This window comes from Microcaecilia unicolor, chromosome 1, assembly GCF_901765095.1.
Source record: "Microcaecilia unicolor chromosome 1, aMicUni1.1, whole genome shotgun sequence".
NCBI lineage: Eukaryota > Metazoa > Chordata > Amphibia > Gymnophiona > Siphonopidae > Microcaecilia > Microcaecilia unicolor.
The window spans coordinates 260,664,189-260,680,788 of NC_044031.1; the positions used below are offsets into that span (position 1 = coordinate 260,664,189).

General features: G+C 51.9%; 1 protein-coding gene across 4 annotated transcripts in view; it reads right to left on the minus strand.

Moving 5' to 3' along the window:
- Positions 1 to 332: 332 nt before the first annotated feature.
- Positions 333 to 16,600, minus strand: part of GADL1 (glutamate decarboxylase like 1) — a 260,588-nt gene continuing 244,320 nt past the window's right edge. For all 4 annotated transcript variants that reach the window (XM_030205926.1, XM_030205918.1, XM_030205934.1 and 1 more), the window contains exon 15: positions 333 to 679. In XM_030205926.1, coding sequence (XP_030061786.1) covers positions 506 to 679 — 174 coding nt within the window. In that variant the 3' untranslated portion in view covers positions 333 to 505. The remainder of the gene's footprint in view (positions 680 to 16,600) is intronic.

Genomic DNA, 16,600 nt, shown 5'->3' on the forward strand with positions numbered 1-16,600 from the left:
AAGTACACAGGATCACATCGAATAGTGCAAGTATTCTTACTAGGATTTAGGGGCTCTTTTACTAACGGCTGCCATGCAACAATCTGGAACTACTGCCGGCCCAAAGTGGGCTTCCCCCCCCCCCCCCCCCCGTGTGTGGCATTTCCGGCACTAGCAGAAATATTTGAAAAATATTTTCACAGGGGCTTTCCCGGCAGTAATTGGGCAACAGGGGTTACCGCCAGGTTAGCATGGGACCCTTACCCAATGGGTGGCAGTAAGTGCTCCCTCCAAAATAGCCGCGTGGCCATTTCTTTTGGGGGCTTTTTACCCGCTGCGGTAAAAAGGCCCTGGTGCATGGCAAAAATGTCTGCCACCAATAGCGCAGGACCCCTTTTACCACAGCTTAGTAAAAGGGCCCCTTAATTTCTAACCTGAAATTTCAAATTAAATGTGTAGCTGAAATAAATTAGATGATATAAACTTTCTCTGGCTGTAAATAGACATTTGCAGCACTTCTTCACTGCTATAAGTCTTTGCCAAGTAAATCAATTTCATCCAACAAGAAGTCCATGTCCTCCCGGCTCACTTGAGGGCTGATCACTATCTGACGGAAGAAGTTAACTTTGTCGCGGTGAGGCTGGTATCCCAGCATCATGCTGCCTTTCTTCATCATTCTTTCCTTAATTACAGGAGCAACCTGTGGAAAAGAAGACAAAAATACTGTAGTATGGCTCATTTCTTAGCAGTCTCAATTGCAAGTCTCAGTGAGGTTCATGAAACAGACCACCTTTCATAGGGAAAAGTCCAGAGGCACACACAAACAGATCAGGTTTTGAGGCCCCCTACTAAATATGTGAGATAGGTTTGCATACAATGGAATAGGCATGCAAATCTATCTCATGCACATTTATGAGCAGTATCCTGAAAACTCAAATTGTTTGGAACCCTTGAGCCGGTGGCGGGGGCGGGGCTGGTGGTTGGGAGGCAGGGTTAGTGCTGGGCAGACCTCTACGGTCTGTACCGTGAAAATGGCAGACACTAATCAAGGTCAGGTATACACAAAAGTTAGCACATAAGAGTTTATCTTGTTGGGTAAACTGGAGAATTCCTTTATTAAATGAAAGCGGAAAATCAAATTTCAATACATTACATTGTGCAGTTATAAAGCCAGCCCCTCTATACTTTTATACAAAAATGCAAATTTTACAGAAAAAACCGTCCCCCCCAACCCCCCCCCAAACATTCAACTCAACTTCAAGCGTACATGCTTCCACCAAACCCCAAAGGTCTTTACCCCCATCTCCACCCGTTCCCATCGGGTCACTTCCTGGACAGCTCGGACAACATCCCAGGAGACCTGCTCAGCAGACCTGCACTCCTGGCCCAGGGACACCCCGCAGCGAGCCATCCATAGGTAGTATCTGATGATAACTGAGATTAGAAAGGCGGTACCTGGCTCTAGCCGCCCCGTCTCCCCCTGCCTCCCATACACCCAGTCCGCATAGGTGTAGGACCAGGACGTGAAGCTGGGGATGGCCAGCAAGGTAGCCACTCTCCGGCAAACCACTCCTTCAGGAAGTGGTCCATGGTCTCCAGCCGGCCAGCACACTCCCCCCTCGGGCAGTCTCGGTCCTGCTGGTTCCTACACCGAAGGTTTGCCCTAACATACAACCTGCCATGTAGGGACAGCCAAGCAATGTCCCTGTACTTGTGTGGGATGCGTTTGGACGAAATAAAACGCAGGCCCTGCCTCAGCACGGGCTCCGGAGCATCCCTAAGAGTCAGGGGAGAGGAGAAGCGTTGGGAGCGAACCCGCTCCACCCAGATCTCCCTCTGCCCTGCCCTAACTTCCTCCCATGTAATGTCCCACAGCCGAACCAGCTTTACCAAGGATTGTAGTAGCCTACCCCCTCCGGGAACCCTTTCCGCAACCGTCCCACCCTACCTCCCCCCAACCAAGGACCCCAAAATCCCTCCCACCACTGGACAACACTGTGTACCCATCCTGGGGGCATCCAGACCCCCCCGCCCGCCCCAGGTTAAACTGGATGAAGAGGGAGGAGAATAGCAAGACTGGGTTTACCATTCCCACCCCCCCTTCCTCCCGCGACCGGTAAGTAATATTACGTCTAACTGGGTTCATCCTGTTCCCCCACAGGAGTTGAAAGAACACGCTGTAAATTGCCGTGAAACAGCATTCCGGCAGGAGACAGATGTAGCTCAGGAACAGGGGGACCACCTGGCTCTTCAGCAACCGGACCCGGTCCTCCATGGGCATCCGCCACCCCTTCCAGCGGTCCACCTTCTCCCTCGCCTCCGCTATCCTTTGTTCCCAATTCTCCCGCCCGTAATCCCCTCCCCCAAAATACACTCCCAAAACCCTCATTTTCTCTATCCCATCCGGGAAACCACCACCTAAATTAAACCGCCGTCCCTCCGGCCCCACCCACAAGCTGGTGCTGTTGCCCAGGTTTACCCGAGACCCCGAAGCCTGGGAGTATGCTGCAAGGGTCTCCTGCAGCCTCCTCCCCTCCCTGCGATCCGCCACCCAGACGGTGACATCGTCCGCATAGGCGATGACTCGCAACACATTCCCTTTGCCTACCTCCACTCCTCTGAGCCCGTCCTCCCCCCCCCCTTCCAGCCTCCTCACCAGGGGATCAATGGCGAAAGCGTACAGCAGGGGGCTCAACGGGCACCCCTGCCGCACTCCCGCCGAGATCCCCACCTCCGCCCCCCTCCATCCATTCACCAGGGGAAAGAATCGCACCCCCGCATACAATAACTGAAGTTGCGCGATCCATTCCCCCGGGAATCCATAGTGGTCTAGGACCTTCCATAAAAAGCCCCACTGCACTCGGTCGAAAGCCTTGTCCTGGTCCAAGGCCACGACCAGCCTGCCCTCTCCCACCCGACTACGTTCCAGGCCCTCCCTCACCCAGGCCACTGCCTCCAGCACCCCCCTTCCCGGGACCCCACACCCCTGCGGGGCTGCCAGCTCTTCCCCGGAGATCTTCCTCATGCGGGCAAGGAGCATTTGAGCGAAGATCTTCCGGTCGGTGTTCAGAAGTGCAATCGGCCGCCAATTTGCCACATCCTGGGGGTCCTTGCCTTTGCTAAGGAGGACCAAAGCTGATGCCCCCATCGACGCAGGCAAGGATCCCCCTGTTCGTGCCGCCTCCCAGATTGCCAACAAGACTGGCGCCAACTGATCCCTAAACCGCTGGTAGAACTCTGCCGGGAGTCCGTCTGGCCCCGGCGCCGTCCTGCGCCGTAAGGCCCCAATGGCCTCCTGTACCTCCTGCAGCGTCCACGGCCGCAGCAAGGCCCGAAGATGAGGCCCCCCCTTACCCACCCCTGGGGTTTCCTCAATGTACCTCGCCATGGCCTCCTCCCCCAACCGTTGGTCCAAAAAGACCTGCCCAAAGTGGGTCCCCACCACCTGCAAGATATCTTCCCTAGACTGCTGGAGCGTCCCCACCTCATCCCTTAACCCCTCTACCACCCTCCTCTCCCTTCTTTCCTTACAGCAGTCATACGGGTTCGGGCTGAGCAGCTTCCCGAAGTTCCGCTCATAGACGAGGGAAGAGTACCGATTGTATTGTACCCGTTCCACCTCCTGCTGCAAGGCCTCAATGTCCTCCCTCCTCTGGAAATCAAATTGTCCCTTCGCTTCCTCAGAGCAGTTCCTAGCCGGGTGACCTCCCTCCCCTGCCTCCTCGCCTGACGGAGAAAGAACCCCCTGGTGCGGTGTTTCAAAACTTCCCACCAGTCCCCTAGGGAAGGGAAGACACCCTGAATGGATACCTGGTCTGCCAGAAACTCCAGATACTCCTGGTACAACACCCCCTCCCTCAACCATTTCTGATTTAAACGCCACAATCCTTTCCCCAATCCGTGAATCCCCCCTCCCCCCAGCTCGACCAGCACCATCTTGTGGTCTGAGAAATCAACCTCTACCACCCTTGGTGCCTTCCCACACGCCCCTCCCCGAACTAAAAACCGGTTGATTCTACTTCTACAAGTGCCCCGGGCAAAAGTGAAACCCTGCATCCCACCACCAAACTCTATGTGCGCATCCACCAATCCCGCTCCCTTCATGATCCCTGCTAGCCGTACCCCATCGTAACCTACTTGCGCCGCCCTCCCCCCCCATCCTCCTTCCTCAGGACTGTGTTAAAATCCCCTCCCCCCACACTAGCTGCCGTGAGGTGTAAAGGTACGGCCGAATTTTCCCAAACAGTGCTGCCCTTCCCCGTTTGCTTTGCGGCCCGTAGATGTTAATCACCCGCAAAGCCACCCCCCGCAATCTCACATCTAACACCAGACACCTCCCAATTCCCAGCTCCACCACCCTCTGGATCTCTACTTTAAAGGTTTTGAAGAGGATGCCTATCCCCCCATACCGTTCCCCTGCCAGACCCCAAATAGAGGGCCCCCATCTCCAGGCCTGCTTTGCCCGCCGAACCTCCTCCAGCGTTCGCAGCCTGGTCTCCTGCAGAAGAAAACAGTCCGCCGCCACGGCAGAGAGGCCATCGAACGCCAAGCATCTCGCCCTCTGGGAGGCGACACTAGCCACATTAAGTGTGGCGAATGTTAACAGCAGTCCCGCCATCATTGCGCCGTTCCATACCCCCCGCCCTCCTGGCTACCTTCCCTCTGCTCCATACTACCTCCAGGGATCCCTTCCCCTTCCCCCTCCCCTTCCTCGTCCGCCCAGTCCCGGACCCCTAGCTCAAAAAGCCCCCCCCCCCCTTTCCTTACTTTCTTCCTCCCCTTCTTCCTCTTTTCTTCGCCCACCTCCCTCCCTCCTTGGGAGTCGTCCACTGACCCTCACCCCCTCCCCCCGCCCCCTCTCCCACCCCTTCTGCCCCTTCTTCGACCCCCTCCATCAATCCTGCCTCCAGCCCATCCTCCCTCTCCTCTCTTGCCTTCATCCCTGCCTCCTGTCCTACCCTCCTTTTCTCCCCCACACTCCCTTCAGCCCCCCCCAATCTTCCCCCCACCTCCCCGACCTCCTCCACTACCATTTCCTCCTCTTCATCCCTCAAAACCTTCTCCCTCTTCTTCTTCCTTTTACCCGCTGTTCCCTTTCCAGCATCTGCCATGCTTTCCAACCCATCCTGCCGGCTCACCCCATCCTCTCCTTCCTCTCCTGCCAGTTCGTCACTCCCTCCCTCATCTTCCAATCCCCTAAATCTGTTCTCTACTTCTATCCCCATTCCTGCCTCCCCTCCCCCTTCCTCCCGTACCCCCGACACCTTCCGTTGTTTTTTTGACACCCGCGTCCATCCCTCATCTGCCCCGTCCTGCCGCTTCCGCCCTTCCCCCAACCCTCCCCCACCTCCCACTCCCTGTCCCTCCGCAGCTCCTTTCCCCCCCACCCCAGGAACCTGATCTCGCCCTACATTCACTCCCCCCTCTCCCTCTGAACTGGACCGCCCCCTCCCATGTCCTCCTCTCCCCCGTTATGGGAGGCCCAAGGTCAAGCTCTGAATGCATGCCCCAGACCCCCACACAAATTACACCGGATAGATGCACAAGATGCTCCTTAGACCCGCACTTCCCACACTGCCGTACTGGGCACGACATACTAAAATGTCTGAATGACCCGCACTTGTGACACTGCCGCGGCTGCCCCTTGTAAAAGCAGAGGATCCGATCCCTGCCAATGAACGCCGCAGAGGGAATGTGCTGGGTCACGTGCCCTGCCTGCTTCAGCCTAACCTGCGCACACCATCCTCCCGCCCACACCCTACTGGGGTCAGGGAGCTTGGACAAGGGGGTACGCAATTCTACGTACCGCTGTAGCCAGAAGGCCAGGTAAGCCCCTGAGATGGATTCATTTCGGACCAGCAGGGTTACCTGCACCAGGTCAGGTCTGCTGATTGGTACGGCCCTAAAGTTTTTCCAATCCCCTTTCCCCCTTACCCCCTCGTATTTCTCCCAGAAGACCTCCATGCCTCGCTGGGTCAGAAAACTAACATCATATTCTGGGATATTCACCGGGTGGATACAGGCATAGAGGTCCTCTGGGAGAAATCCTAAACCCAGGACCAACTTCAGGGCCTCATCCCTACTTGGCATCCCCCCCCCCCCCCCCCCTCCCCCACCCACCTTAACTGAATCACATTCCTCCTTTTGGGAACCTGGCCCCCCCCACCCTCCCCCCATCCTTCCCCAATGCTTCCTGCCCCCCCCATTCCCCCTGCGCCTGCCCCTCCCACCTACTACTGCCGCAAAGGATGGAGCACCCCCCACCGTCCCCCTCCTCCATCTCCTGCACTGAGAACCCCCTGCTCCTGCTGCGCCGTACCCCCCCTCTCTCTCTCTCTTGCCCCCCTCTCAGCCTCCCTCCCTTCTCTCCCTTCTATCAGCAGACTTTGCACATCCCCTGCCTTCACAGTGTCCTTCTGTACCATTTCCCCTGCAGCAAAAAACCTGCCATTGTCCCCTTCAACACGTTCGCTAGAGACAGTGAGAGCAGGTTCCCCTAAATACTTGTTCCCCTCCCAATGCCTCTGACCCCCTCCCCCGCCCACCGTGCCAACCCTCCCCTCCCGGCCCGAACACTCCCCCCTGGCTCGCACCCGCGCAGCCTGGCCAACTTCAAAGTCAAAGGTACCAGTCAAGTTTCCTTCTGGCGCACACTGCAAGGCAAACACCTCCCGCTCCTCCCCCCTCCTTCCCCCCCCCCGGAACCTGCTCTCTGTGCTGGGTCCCTCCTTGCAACATGCTGCTCCAGCTTTTCCTGTGCGGGCCCGCTGTTTTCCTGGGAACTGGTCTCCCCTCTGGCGTCCTGCTTCGTTGGGACTTCCTGCTCTGCCGTTTTGCCAAGTAAGCGTGGCTTCCCGCACTCCAGCACCACTCGCTCTCCCAAACGTGGGGAATCCTCCTGCGCTGTAGCATTCTCCCCTGCCGGCCACTGCAGCTCCTCTGCGGCCATCCCTGCTCCTCCAGCCCGATTGGCTGGCGCCTCCTGCTCCAATGTGCTGGGCGGGCGTGGCATCCTGCCACCCGGCAGCGCAGTTCCTTGCCATTCTGAACCTTTTTGTGGGGAACACTGTGTGGCCTCCTGTGCTTTCTCTATCGAAAACCACTCCTTGTCTTCAACTGCCTTTCTTCCTGCATTCTCCTTTAAGAGGCAGCTCCCTGCTGGAACATCTCCACTTTCAGTCCTTAGCCCTGCTGCAGGCTGATTGGCTGGAACATCCTGCTCCTCAGAGCTTTGTGGGTGAGGCCTCCCAGGCTATGCTGGGGCAGGCATTTTTTCCTTGCCGTCTGCTCCTACTACAGGCAATGGGAACAGGACAACCTCCTCTTCTCCAGGTAAGTTCTCTGTTTCAACTTCCACCACCAATTCTGTGGAAAAAGGTCTCTCTCCTGAAATTCCAGCCTCTGTTTCAACAATGTGAAAAGTCTTAGTGTTAAAGTTTTTTTCCTGTTCTGCTCTCCCACACTCAGCTGTTCTCAATGAGGCTTCCACAGCCCCACCTTCAGTCCTGCTTACTCCAGAAGCTGCCTGCAGAGGCCCCGACTGACTAGCAAGGTATTGCATGAATTTTAAAGTATTTTGGGTGCTAGTTCCTGGCAGCTCCCCTGATGCTTCAATGTTCTGGGGTTCAAAGCCTGGGCTGATTCCTTCCTGCTCTGTTTGTTGCTTCCACTGTACCGAGGCTGATGGGGCCTGTCCCCCCGAGGCCATCCTGTCTCTGTTGATATAGAGTTCTCTCAGAGGATTTCCAGGGCCTTTCCTCAGGGCCCTCAGCAGCTGTTCTTTTTTTCTGGAGAAGCCTAAGCAGCCTGGTTTCCTCTTTCATATAGGTCTTGCGATGCTCTGCTGGGGCCAGCCTGCTCAGGGCTTTTGCCATTTTGACTCGTTTCCCCAGGTCCACCACCTCCTTCTCCGTACTTTTAATTCTCTTCACCATTTTAATTATGCCACTGGCCAGGTCCTCTGGATCCTGGCAGTAGTCCACAAGCTCTTCCTCCTCTAGATCGTCACTGTCCTCACTGCCTTCCTCCTCCACCTCCGGCAGGGCCTTTTGACAGATCTCCATTACCACTCTTTCCTTCTCAGACCAGCTCTTCTCTAGGGCCTCCGCCAGCTCTCTCCCCCTCTCTCCTGCTGGACGTCGTGCGGCCGCAAGGGGGGTACCAGTCCGGCTTCCTCCCTTGGAGTCTGGCCCTCTTCTATCCACAGGGCTCCTTTCCCTCCTCCCTGCGGCACTGCAAGGGAGGGGACCGCTTTTCCTGACCCTCTGGTCCCTGAGCCCAAGAGGCCCCATGGCCTGGGCCTGTCCTGGGGAACGCTCCCCAGAGGCCCTCCACATCCTTGGGGAGGGAGCTAGGCCTCACTCTCCTCCCACTGGAAGTCTGCAGAGCTCTCTGAAACACCTCCTTCCACCTCAGCAGACTGGATGGACCGTGCAGGTCTTTCGCAGCCATCATTTACTATCGGCCTTATTTTCGAAAGGGATGGACGCCCATATTTCGACCCAAATCGAGAGATGGGCGCCCATCTCGCAAAGGCGCCCAAATCGGTATAATCGAAAGCCGATTTTGGGCGTCTTCAACTGCAATCTGTCGCAGAAACGGGCAAAGTTGATGGGGGAGTGTTGTAGGCGTGGTGAAAGTGGGCCTGGGGCGTGTTTATCGGCCGAGGAGAGATGGGCGCCCTTGGCAGATAATCGAAAAAAGAAAGGCGTTTTTTCCGCTAATTTGGGTCACTTTTTTTGGACCCTTTTTTTCCACGAACAAGTCCCAAAAAAGTGCCCTAAATGACCAGATGACCACCGGAGGGAATCGGGGATGACCACCCCTGACTCCCCCAGTGGTCACTAACCCCCTCCCACCAAAAAAACCCCCAACTTTAACAACTTTTTTTTCCAGCCTGTATGCCAGCCTCAAATGCCATACCCAGCTCCATCACAGCAGTATGCAGGTCCCTGGAGCAGTTGTTAGTGGGTGCAGTGGACTTCAGGCAGGTGGACCCAGGCCCACCCCCCCCCCTACCTGTTACACTTGTGGTGGTAAATGAGAGCGCTCCAAACCGCCCTCAAAACCCACTGTACCCACATCTAGATGCCCCCCTTCAGCCATAAGTGCTATGGTAATGGTGGAGTTGTAGGCAGTGGGTTTTGGGGGGGGATTTGGGGGGCTCAGCACCCAAGGGAAGGAAGCTATGGACTTGGGAGGTATTTTACTTTTTATTCTTAATTGTTACAAGTGCCCCCTAGGGTGCCTGGTTGGTGTCCTAGCATGTGAGGGGGACCAGTGCACTACGAATCCTAGCCCCTCCCACGACCCAATGCCTTGGATTTGTTCATTTTTGAGCTGGGCGCCTTCGGTTTCCATTATCGCTGAAAAACGAAACGGCCCAGCTCAAATCCGCACAAATCCGATGCATTTGCCTGGCACAAACCGTATTATCGAAAAAAAGATGGACGCCCATTTTTTTTTTTCGAAAATACAGTCTGTCCTGCCCCTTCACGTACCCGTTCTCGGAGACAGACGCCCATGGAGATGGGCGTTCGCGTTCGATTATGCCCCTCCACGAATATCACTGGACTAAGCAATACTAACTGTTCTCTAAAATAAAACTCTCAAAGTCCCAATAATTTATCTGTAAACCTCTTTGAAATGCATTTGCTCAAAGCCTCACAAGAAATAATAAATAAATAAATACTGATATCAGATTCAGCTAAAGCTTCACAATTTCTTTGTTTATTTTGGTGCCACTAAGGGACATTAGCGCCCAGCTACATTACTACTTATTTTACATAGAACATTGATATTGGAATTGAGACGTCCAGGTTGTGACATGCTCAAATCCAGCAGTATTTTCAAAAAGGTAGAGTCTTTTGTAAAATACATATAAGGACATGGGGGGGGGGGGGGGGGGGGATATATGCATATTTTCAGGGACGTATAGCAGGAGCAACCATTTTACAAATATGTATATGCGGGGAGAAAAAAAGAACGGTACGAACCCTGCAGCAATGGTTCTGCGACTTCTATATATAAGTGGTGCCATTTCTATATTTAGGGGCATAGCTGTCAATGTTATTTCTGGGATAAGCAGCATAAAATGTATTGTTTTCTGGGATCTTGCCATGTATTTCAGACCTGGATTGGCCACTGTTGGAAACAGAATGCTGGGCTTGATGGACCTTTGGTCTGTTCCAGTGTGGCAATACTTATGTACTTATGTAATGTGGGCTACTGTTAAGACATGTTGAGGCCCTTTTACCAATCAGTGATAAAAGGTGGCCTGGGGTGGTGTTGGTGTGTGGGATTGCTGCCCACCAAGGCCACCTGTTTTTAAAGGGCCAGTAAATGGTTGTGTGGTAATTAAAAAATTGCTGTGTGGCCACTTACTGCCGGAGCCCTTACCACCTCCTATTTAGGAGGCAGTGAGGGCTCTGGCAGTAATCAGGAGTGCATGACAGTGCCTAATTACTGCCAGGCATGCCCCCCACCAAGTGCTAGAAAATAAAAAGGTATTTTCTAGCACTGGAAATGGTGCACATCCAGGCTCCTGGGTGAGCCCGGCGGTTGAGCCAATTTGTGCCAAGCTGGCAGTAGCCTTACCATCCTTTCATAAAAGGGCCCCCTTATTTTACTATTAACATGCTTTTTATTTATTTATGTTACATTTGTACCCCGTGCTTTCCCACTCATGGCAGGCTCAATGCGGCTTACATGGGGCAATGGAGAGTTAAGTGACTTGCCCAGAGTCACAAGGAGCTGCCTGTGCCTGAAGTGGGAATCAAACTCAGGTCCTCAGTTCCCCAGGACCAAAGTCCACCACCCTAACCACTAGGCCACTCCTCCACAGGTCCCATTTTATGCAATTAGACCTAGTTACTAATAACTCGGATATGTGGGAGTCTATAGAGAGTTACCGTTCCCCCTCACCAGTGGTCCCTCACAGTTACAGAATCACCTTAAACCCTTTCCTCCAGTCCAGAGAAGTGATTCAGCAGGGGTGGAGCCAGGAGGGTGCTGCCCAGGAAGGATAAGAGGGAGACCTAGGTTAAAGTCCTCCAAGGTTGCTACAAGCTGAGCTGAAGTATCTGAAAGGAAGCCCTGAAAAGTGAAAAACAGCCCTCAAGCATAAGCCTTTATTGAAAGCTTATAAGAAGCAGAAGCTCCAGTAAGGTAGGCCAAAGTTATCTTGGAACCCTGTTACATTATAAGTTAGGAACTTAGGCTAGGCCAGGTCTGATTTTGCTACAAATGAAAAGACAGAAGTTTAACCCTGGGAATCCAGGCCACAGACGTGCAGTTTGTGCTGCCTTTTGAAAGACTTTTTTTTTGCATGGTTTTCTCTTCACCTGTGAAAGCAACATGTTACCTCCTCCTATATATCAATAAACCGCTTCATTTGACTTTTAACCCACTGTTTGACTGTGATTTAATCAAGGCTCTAGAGTAGGGTTACCATATTTTGTCCTCTGAGAGGACACGTCACGCCCCCTGCCCACCCACACCACGCCCCTTTCGGATCCTCAGCCCGCCCCCTGTCACATATTCCCCTCCCCCTTGTCACATATTCCCCTCCTCTCCTCTTCCCTTACTTACTATCTGCCCTGGTGGTCTAGTGACCTCTTCGGGGCAGGAAAGAGCCCCCTCTTTCCTGCCCAGAGTGCTGCCTGCCCTTGCCCTGCATCCTTCTCGGTCTCGGCTGGGGATTCAAAATGGCCACCGAGAGTTGAAGCGGCCTTGCGAGACTTCAACTCTCGGCGGCCATTTTGAATCCCCAGCTGAGACCGAGAAGGATGAAGGGCAAGGCAGCGCTCCGGGCAGGAAAGAGGGGGCTCTTGCCCCGAAGAGGTCACTAGACCACCAGGGCAGATAGTAAGTAAGGGTAGGGAAGGGGAGGGGAGGGGAGACCCACGGCGCCACCTGCCCGCCCGCTTGTCCAGAAATCCGGACAGACGTGCATGCGGGCAAAACCCACCGGACGCCCTGGACATGCCCTCAAAAAGAGGACGTCTGGGGAAATCCGGACGAATGGTAATCCTACTCTAGAGCCACCTAGCTCATGCTGCTAAATAGGGGCCCAGATAAAGTGTCACCACACAGCAGGTTAGAGTGAGCGAAATTAATGTTTATTAAAGGTGTTGGGAAAGGGGGTCCTGTTAGTTCACAGGGGAAGGAGAAATCAAATGCAAAACCAGTCTTTGAACAGAAGAATGTCCTCCATAGCTTGCTCCTGCAGCACCACTGCATGCACTACAGTCTCCTGTTAAGGCAATACTTTCTCTTGACTCTGGCCTGGTTCCCAGAGTTATTGGTACAGTCCTTAGTAGTTCACCAGCCAGCCTGCCTCAGGCTGGATCCAACATGCAAAGCTACAAGGTCCAAGTTTAACTTGGCCTACCTGACTTGCAGTTTCTTTCCACGGGTACCTGATTGGGGCGTATGCAGTAGGTCTTCACTCCTTCCCTCTGGGCCCTCTTAAACCCACTCTGACCCTGCCTTTTATAGTTCCTGATTTCAGCTCCATCCTTATCATCTTACTTCTTCCATGGACAGGGGGCTAAGGGCTCTGTTTACTAAGGTGCGTTAGTGTTTTTAGTGCACCTACACTTAGCGTGCGCGCTAACCACGTAGGTGCCTATAGGGATATTGTAGGCACGTACATGGTTTATGCACGTTAAAAACATTGACGTGCCTATAACGCTGCTTAGTAAACAGGGCCCTAAGAGTTTTAAGGTGGTTCACAGTACCTGAGGGATCAGAAGCGGAGCCAGGTTGACAACGCGGAGGGAGCGAGAGTGGACTTCCACCGGCGCTGGCGCACATTTTCAATGCAACATATTGAGAAAAAAATAGGCGCCGGAGCTGGCAGAACTCCATTGGGGGGAGCGGCCGCTACCCTGGTACCCCCCCTGGCTTCGCCACTGTGAGGGATCCTTCTTAAAGGTGAGGGGCAGTGTTCTGTATACCCTCTCACACTCATGTATCATTTCTCCTTCCCTCAGCCCTCTCTCTCACTCCCTCTCTGCTTCTCCTCTCACACTACATAAATAGTGTGATGAGGTGCCAGTGTTAAAGCATGAGCTGGCTTGTGAGGGTGAAGGCTGCATGCAGGAAGCACTTGGCTCAGGCATCGCTGTTCACAGCTTTTTCCTGCCACCTCCTCTTTTGGCTTATTGGATATGAGCCACTGAGCTAAGAACTCTGTGTTGAAGAGAATCAATAAAAAGATTTTTTTTTTTTTTTAATGCTGAAGAAGGTGGAAGCCACAGATTCTCAAGGAAGCTCTTCTAGTTTGGAAAGCCCACTTCTCTTCCCAAAGTCTTCTTCCGATGTAGTGCTGGCCACATAAGCCCTTCAGTTCCTGGTTACCAAAAGGTGAGTGAGAATTTAAGATGTAATTTTAAAAGGCATATCCACTGGCAAAAAAATAAAACAAAAAAAGCATTTAGATGGTGTTTTTATAACAGGGTGTCTAGTTTAATTGTTCTCTGTTTGGAGAGAACAAAAGATCCAGTTGAAAAAAACTGATGGATTGTATTAAGAATAATGAATATTTGTTAAGAGGATCACAAGCACAATATTGTCAGCTATTGCACCGGAAGAAAAGGCGGACCAGGATCAACAAAGAACGGCACTGCAGCCATAAGATAAGTGAACACGATAAGAACAGAGGATTTCCTCTTCAATTAAATAATGTTGCAATATAATGGATAGTTAAAGGAGGAAGGCAGGGCAGCAGTGCTATGATGTCCGGTACACACTATTACTAAGAAGAGCCTTATCTGTTGTAATAGGTGATAACTGAGCACTGCATGTTACAAAGTTTATTTAATTATTCAATTAATTTTATTCTTTTTTATTGCGCGATAAGAGCAAATAAGAAAAAGAAAAAAAAGGTTTTCAATATAATACTGAGAGTTAAAATTTAATACCAAGAAGTGTAGAGTGATGCATTTGGGGTGCAGAAACCCAAAAAAGAGATACTGCTTCTCATCCTTTGAAGTTTACTCCATCCGTCTATTCTACCCGCTGCCACTCAGAGTTGCAGTCATTTACCGCCCCCCCCCCCCCCCCCGAAAAGTCCCTCCCTTCCTTCCTTACCGACTTCGATGCCTGGCTCTCCGTTTTTCTTGAACCCTCATCTCCGTCCCCCATTCTTGGAGACTTTAACATACATGCTGATGACCCAATCAACTCCTACGCTTCTCAGTTCCTCACTCTGACATCCTCCTTCAACCTCCAGCTGAGCTCCACCACCCCTACTCACCAAACTGGCCATTGTCTTGACCTCGTCCTCTCCTCTACCTGATCACCCTCCAATTTCTGCGCCTCTGCTCTTCCTCTCTCAGATCATCACCTGATCACTTTCACACTTCATCACCCTCCCCCTTAGTCCCGCCCAACACTAACCACGACTTTCAGGAATCTCCAGGCTGTCGACCCTCCCACCTTATCCTCTTGTATCTCTAATCTCCTCCCTTCCATCATGTCCTCCGAGTCTGTCGACAAGGCTGTCTCTGCTTACAATGCCACTTTCTCCACTGCTCTGGACACACTTGCACCATCCATCTCCCGTCCCACAAGGCGTACTAATCCCCAGCCCTGGCTGACCCCTTGCATCTGATACCTTCACTCCTGTGCCCGATCTGCCAAACGCCTCTGGAGGAAACCTCGCACCCATACCGACTTCATTCATTACAAATGCATGCTATCCTCCTTCCAGTCCTCCCTATTCCTTGCCAAAAAGAACTATTACACCCAATTGACTAATTCTCTCAGCTCCAACCCTCGTCGTCTCTTCGCCATCCTTAACTCCCTCCTCAAAGTACCCTCTGCTTCCACCCCCCCTCACTCTCTCCTCAATCACTAGCTGACTACTTCCGTGACAAGGTGCAGAAGATCAACCTCGACTTCACTACCAAGCCACCTCCTCCTCTTCACCCTTTAACCCACTCCCTCAACCAACCAACCGAGGACTCTTTCTCCTCTTTTCCTGATATCACCGAGGAGGTGATGTAAAAAGACTGAAAGCGGTGCAAAGAAAAGCTACAAAAATGGAATGGGATTTACGGTGCAAACCGTACGAGGAGAGACTTGCTGACCTGAACATGTATACCTTGGAGGAAAGGAGGAACAGGGGTGACATGATACAGACGTTCAAATATTTGAAAGGTATTAATCCACAAATGAACCTTTTTCGGAGACGGGAAGGCGATAGAATTAGAGGACATGAATTGAGGTTGAAGGGGGGGGGGGGGGGGCAGACTCAGGACTAATGTCAAGAAGTAATTTTTCATGGACAAGGTGTGGAATGCCCTCCCACGGGAGGTGGTGGAGATGAAAACGGTAATGGAATTTTAATGTGCGTTGGATAAACACAAAGGAATCCGGTTTAGAAGGAATGATTCCACGGAATCTTGGCGAAGATTGGGTGGTGACGCCGGTAATTGGGGAAACAAATTGGGAGCTGGGCAGACTTCTACGGTCTACGTCCTGATCATGACTGAATAGATAGGGATGGGCTGGAGTGTAACTTTTAAGGGGGCTTTGACGTTAGCTTCAGAACTTAGTACAAGAACAGTACTGGGCAGACTTCTACAGTCTGTGCCCTGAGAAAGGCAAGGACAAATCAAACTCGGGTATACATATAAAGTAACACATACCATGTAAAATGAGTTTATCTTGTTGGGCAGACAGGATGGACCATACAGGTCTTTATCTGCCATCATTTACTATGTTACTATGTTTTGTGGAGGGACAAAGAAAGGCAAAGAAAGAGCAGGGTGGGGAGAACAGCAGCAGACAAGCAGTTTGTGCTGCCTTTTGAATGACTTTTTTTTTTTTTGCATACTTCTTTCGCCTCACCTGTGAAAGTAACAGGTTACTTCTCCCTGTATATCAATAAAGTGCTTTGTTTTATTTTTAACCCACTGTCTGACTGTGATTTAATCAAGGCTCTCCCCAATGAATATTGAGGGCCACAATCCAGTCGGGTTTTCAGGATTTCCCTAATGAATATGCATGAGATTTATTTTCATCCACTGCTTCCATTGTATGCAATTAGATCTCATGCATATCCTGAAAACCCGACTGGATTGTGGCCCTCAAGGTCCAAGGCTAGACCTACTCTTACTCACACTTCTACATGGGGTTAACAGTAAAATAAAACATATTAATGGTATGATAGCACAGTAGGGGGCATACCATATTGCTTGCTGAGAACTGTATGCAAATGATGACTTTAATGTGAAGGATTTCCATCAGAAATATCAGGCTTTAAATAGTCATGATAAAAATGAAAATAAAAATGAAGACTACAACACAGTAAAAGTTAGTTTACCTTTTCTTCTCCCTTAGGTAGATAAACTCCCCTTCACTTACTAGGATTCTCCTTCCTTGGTACATAGGAGGAATCCAGTTTTCTCCAACCTCTTCAGTACTTTTTTTAGAAACTGGTCATAAGCACAGGCAGAAGGAACTTTTTTCCCTTGAAACCTAGCCCTCTTGGACCCAACTCCTAAGGCAGTCCTCTGAATCCTCGTCTTCCAGGATCAGTGGTAACTCCTTGATTATTCTTATTTCTGAGGCTTCCTTCCACCCCTGACTCCTTATTACACTGAATTAAGAA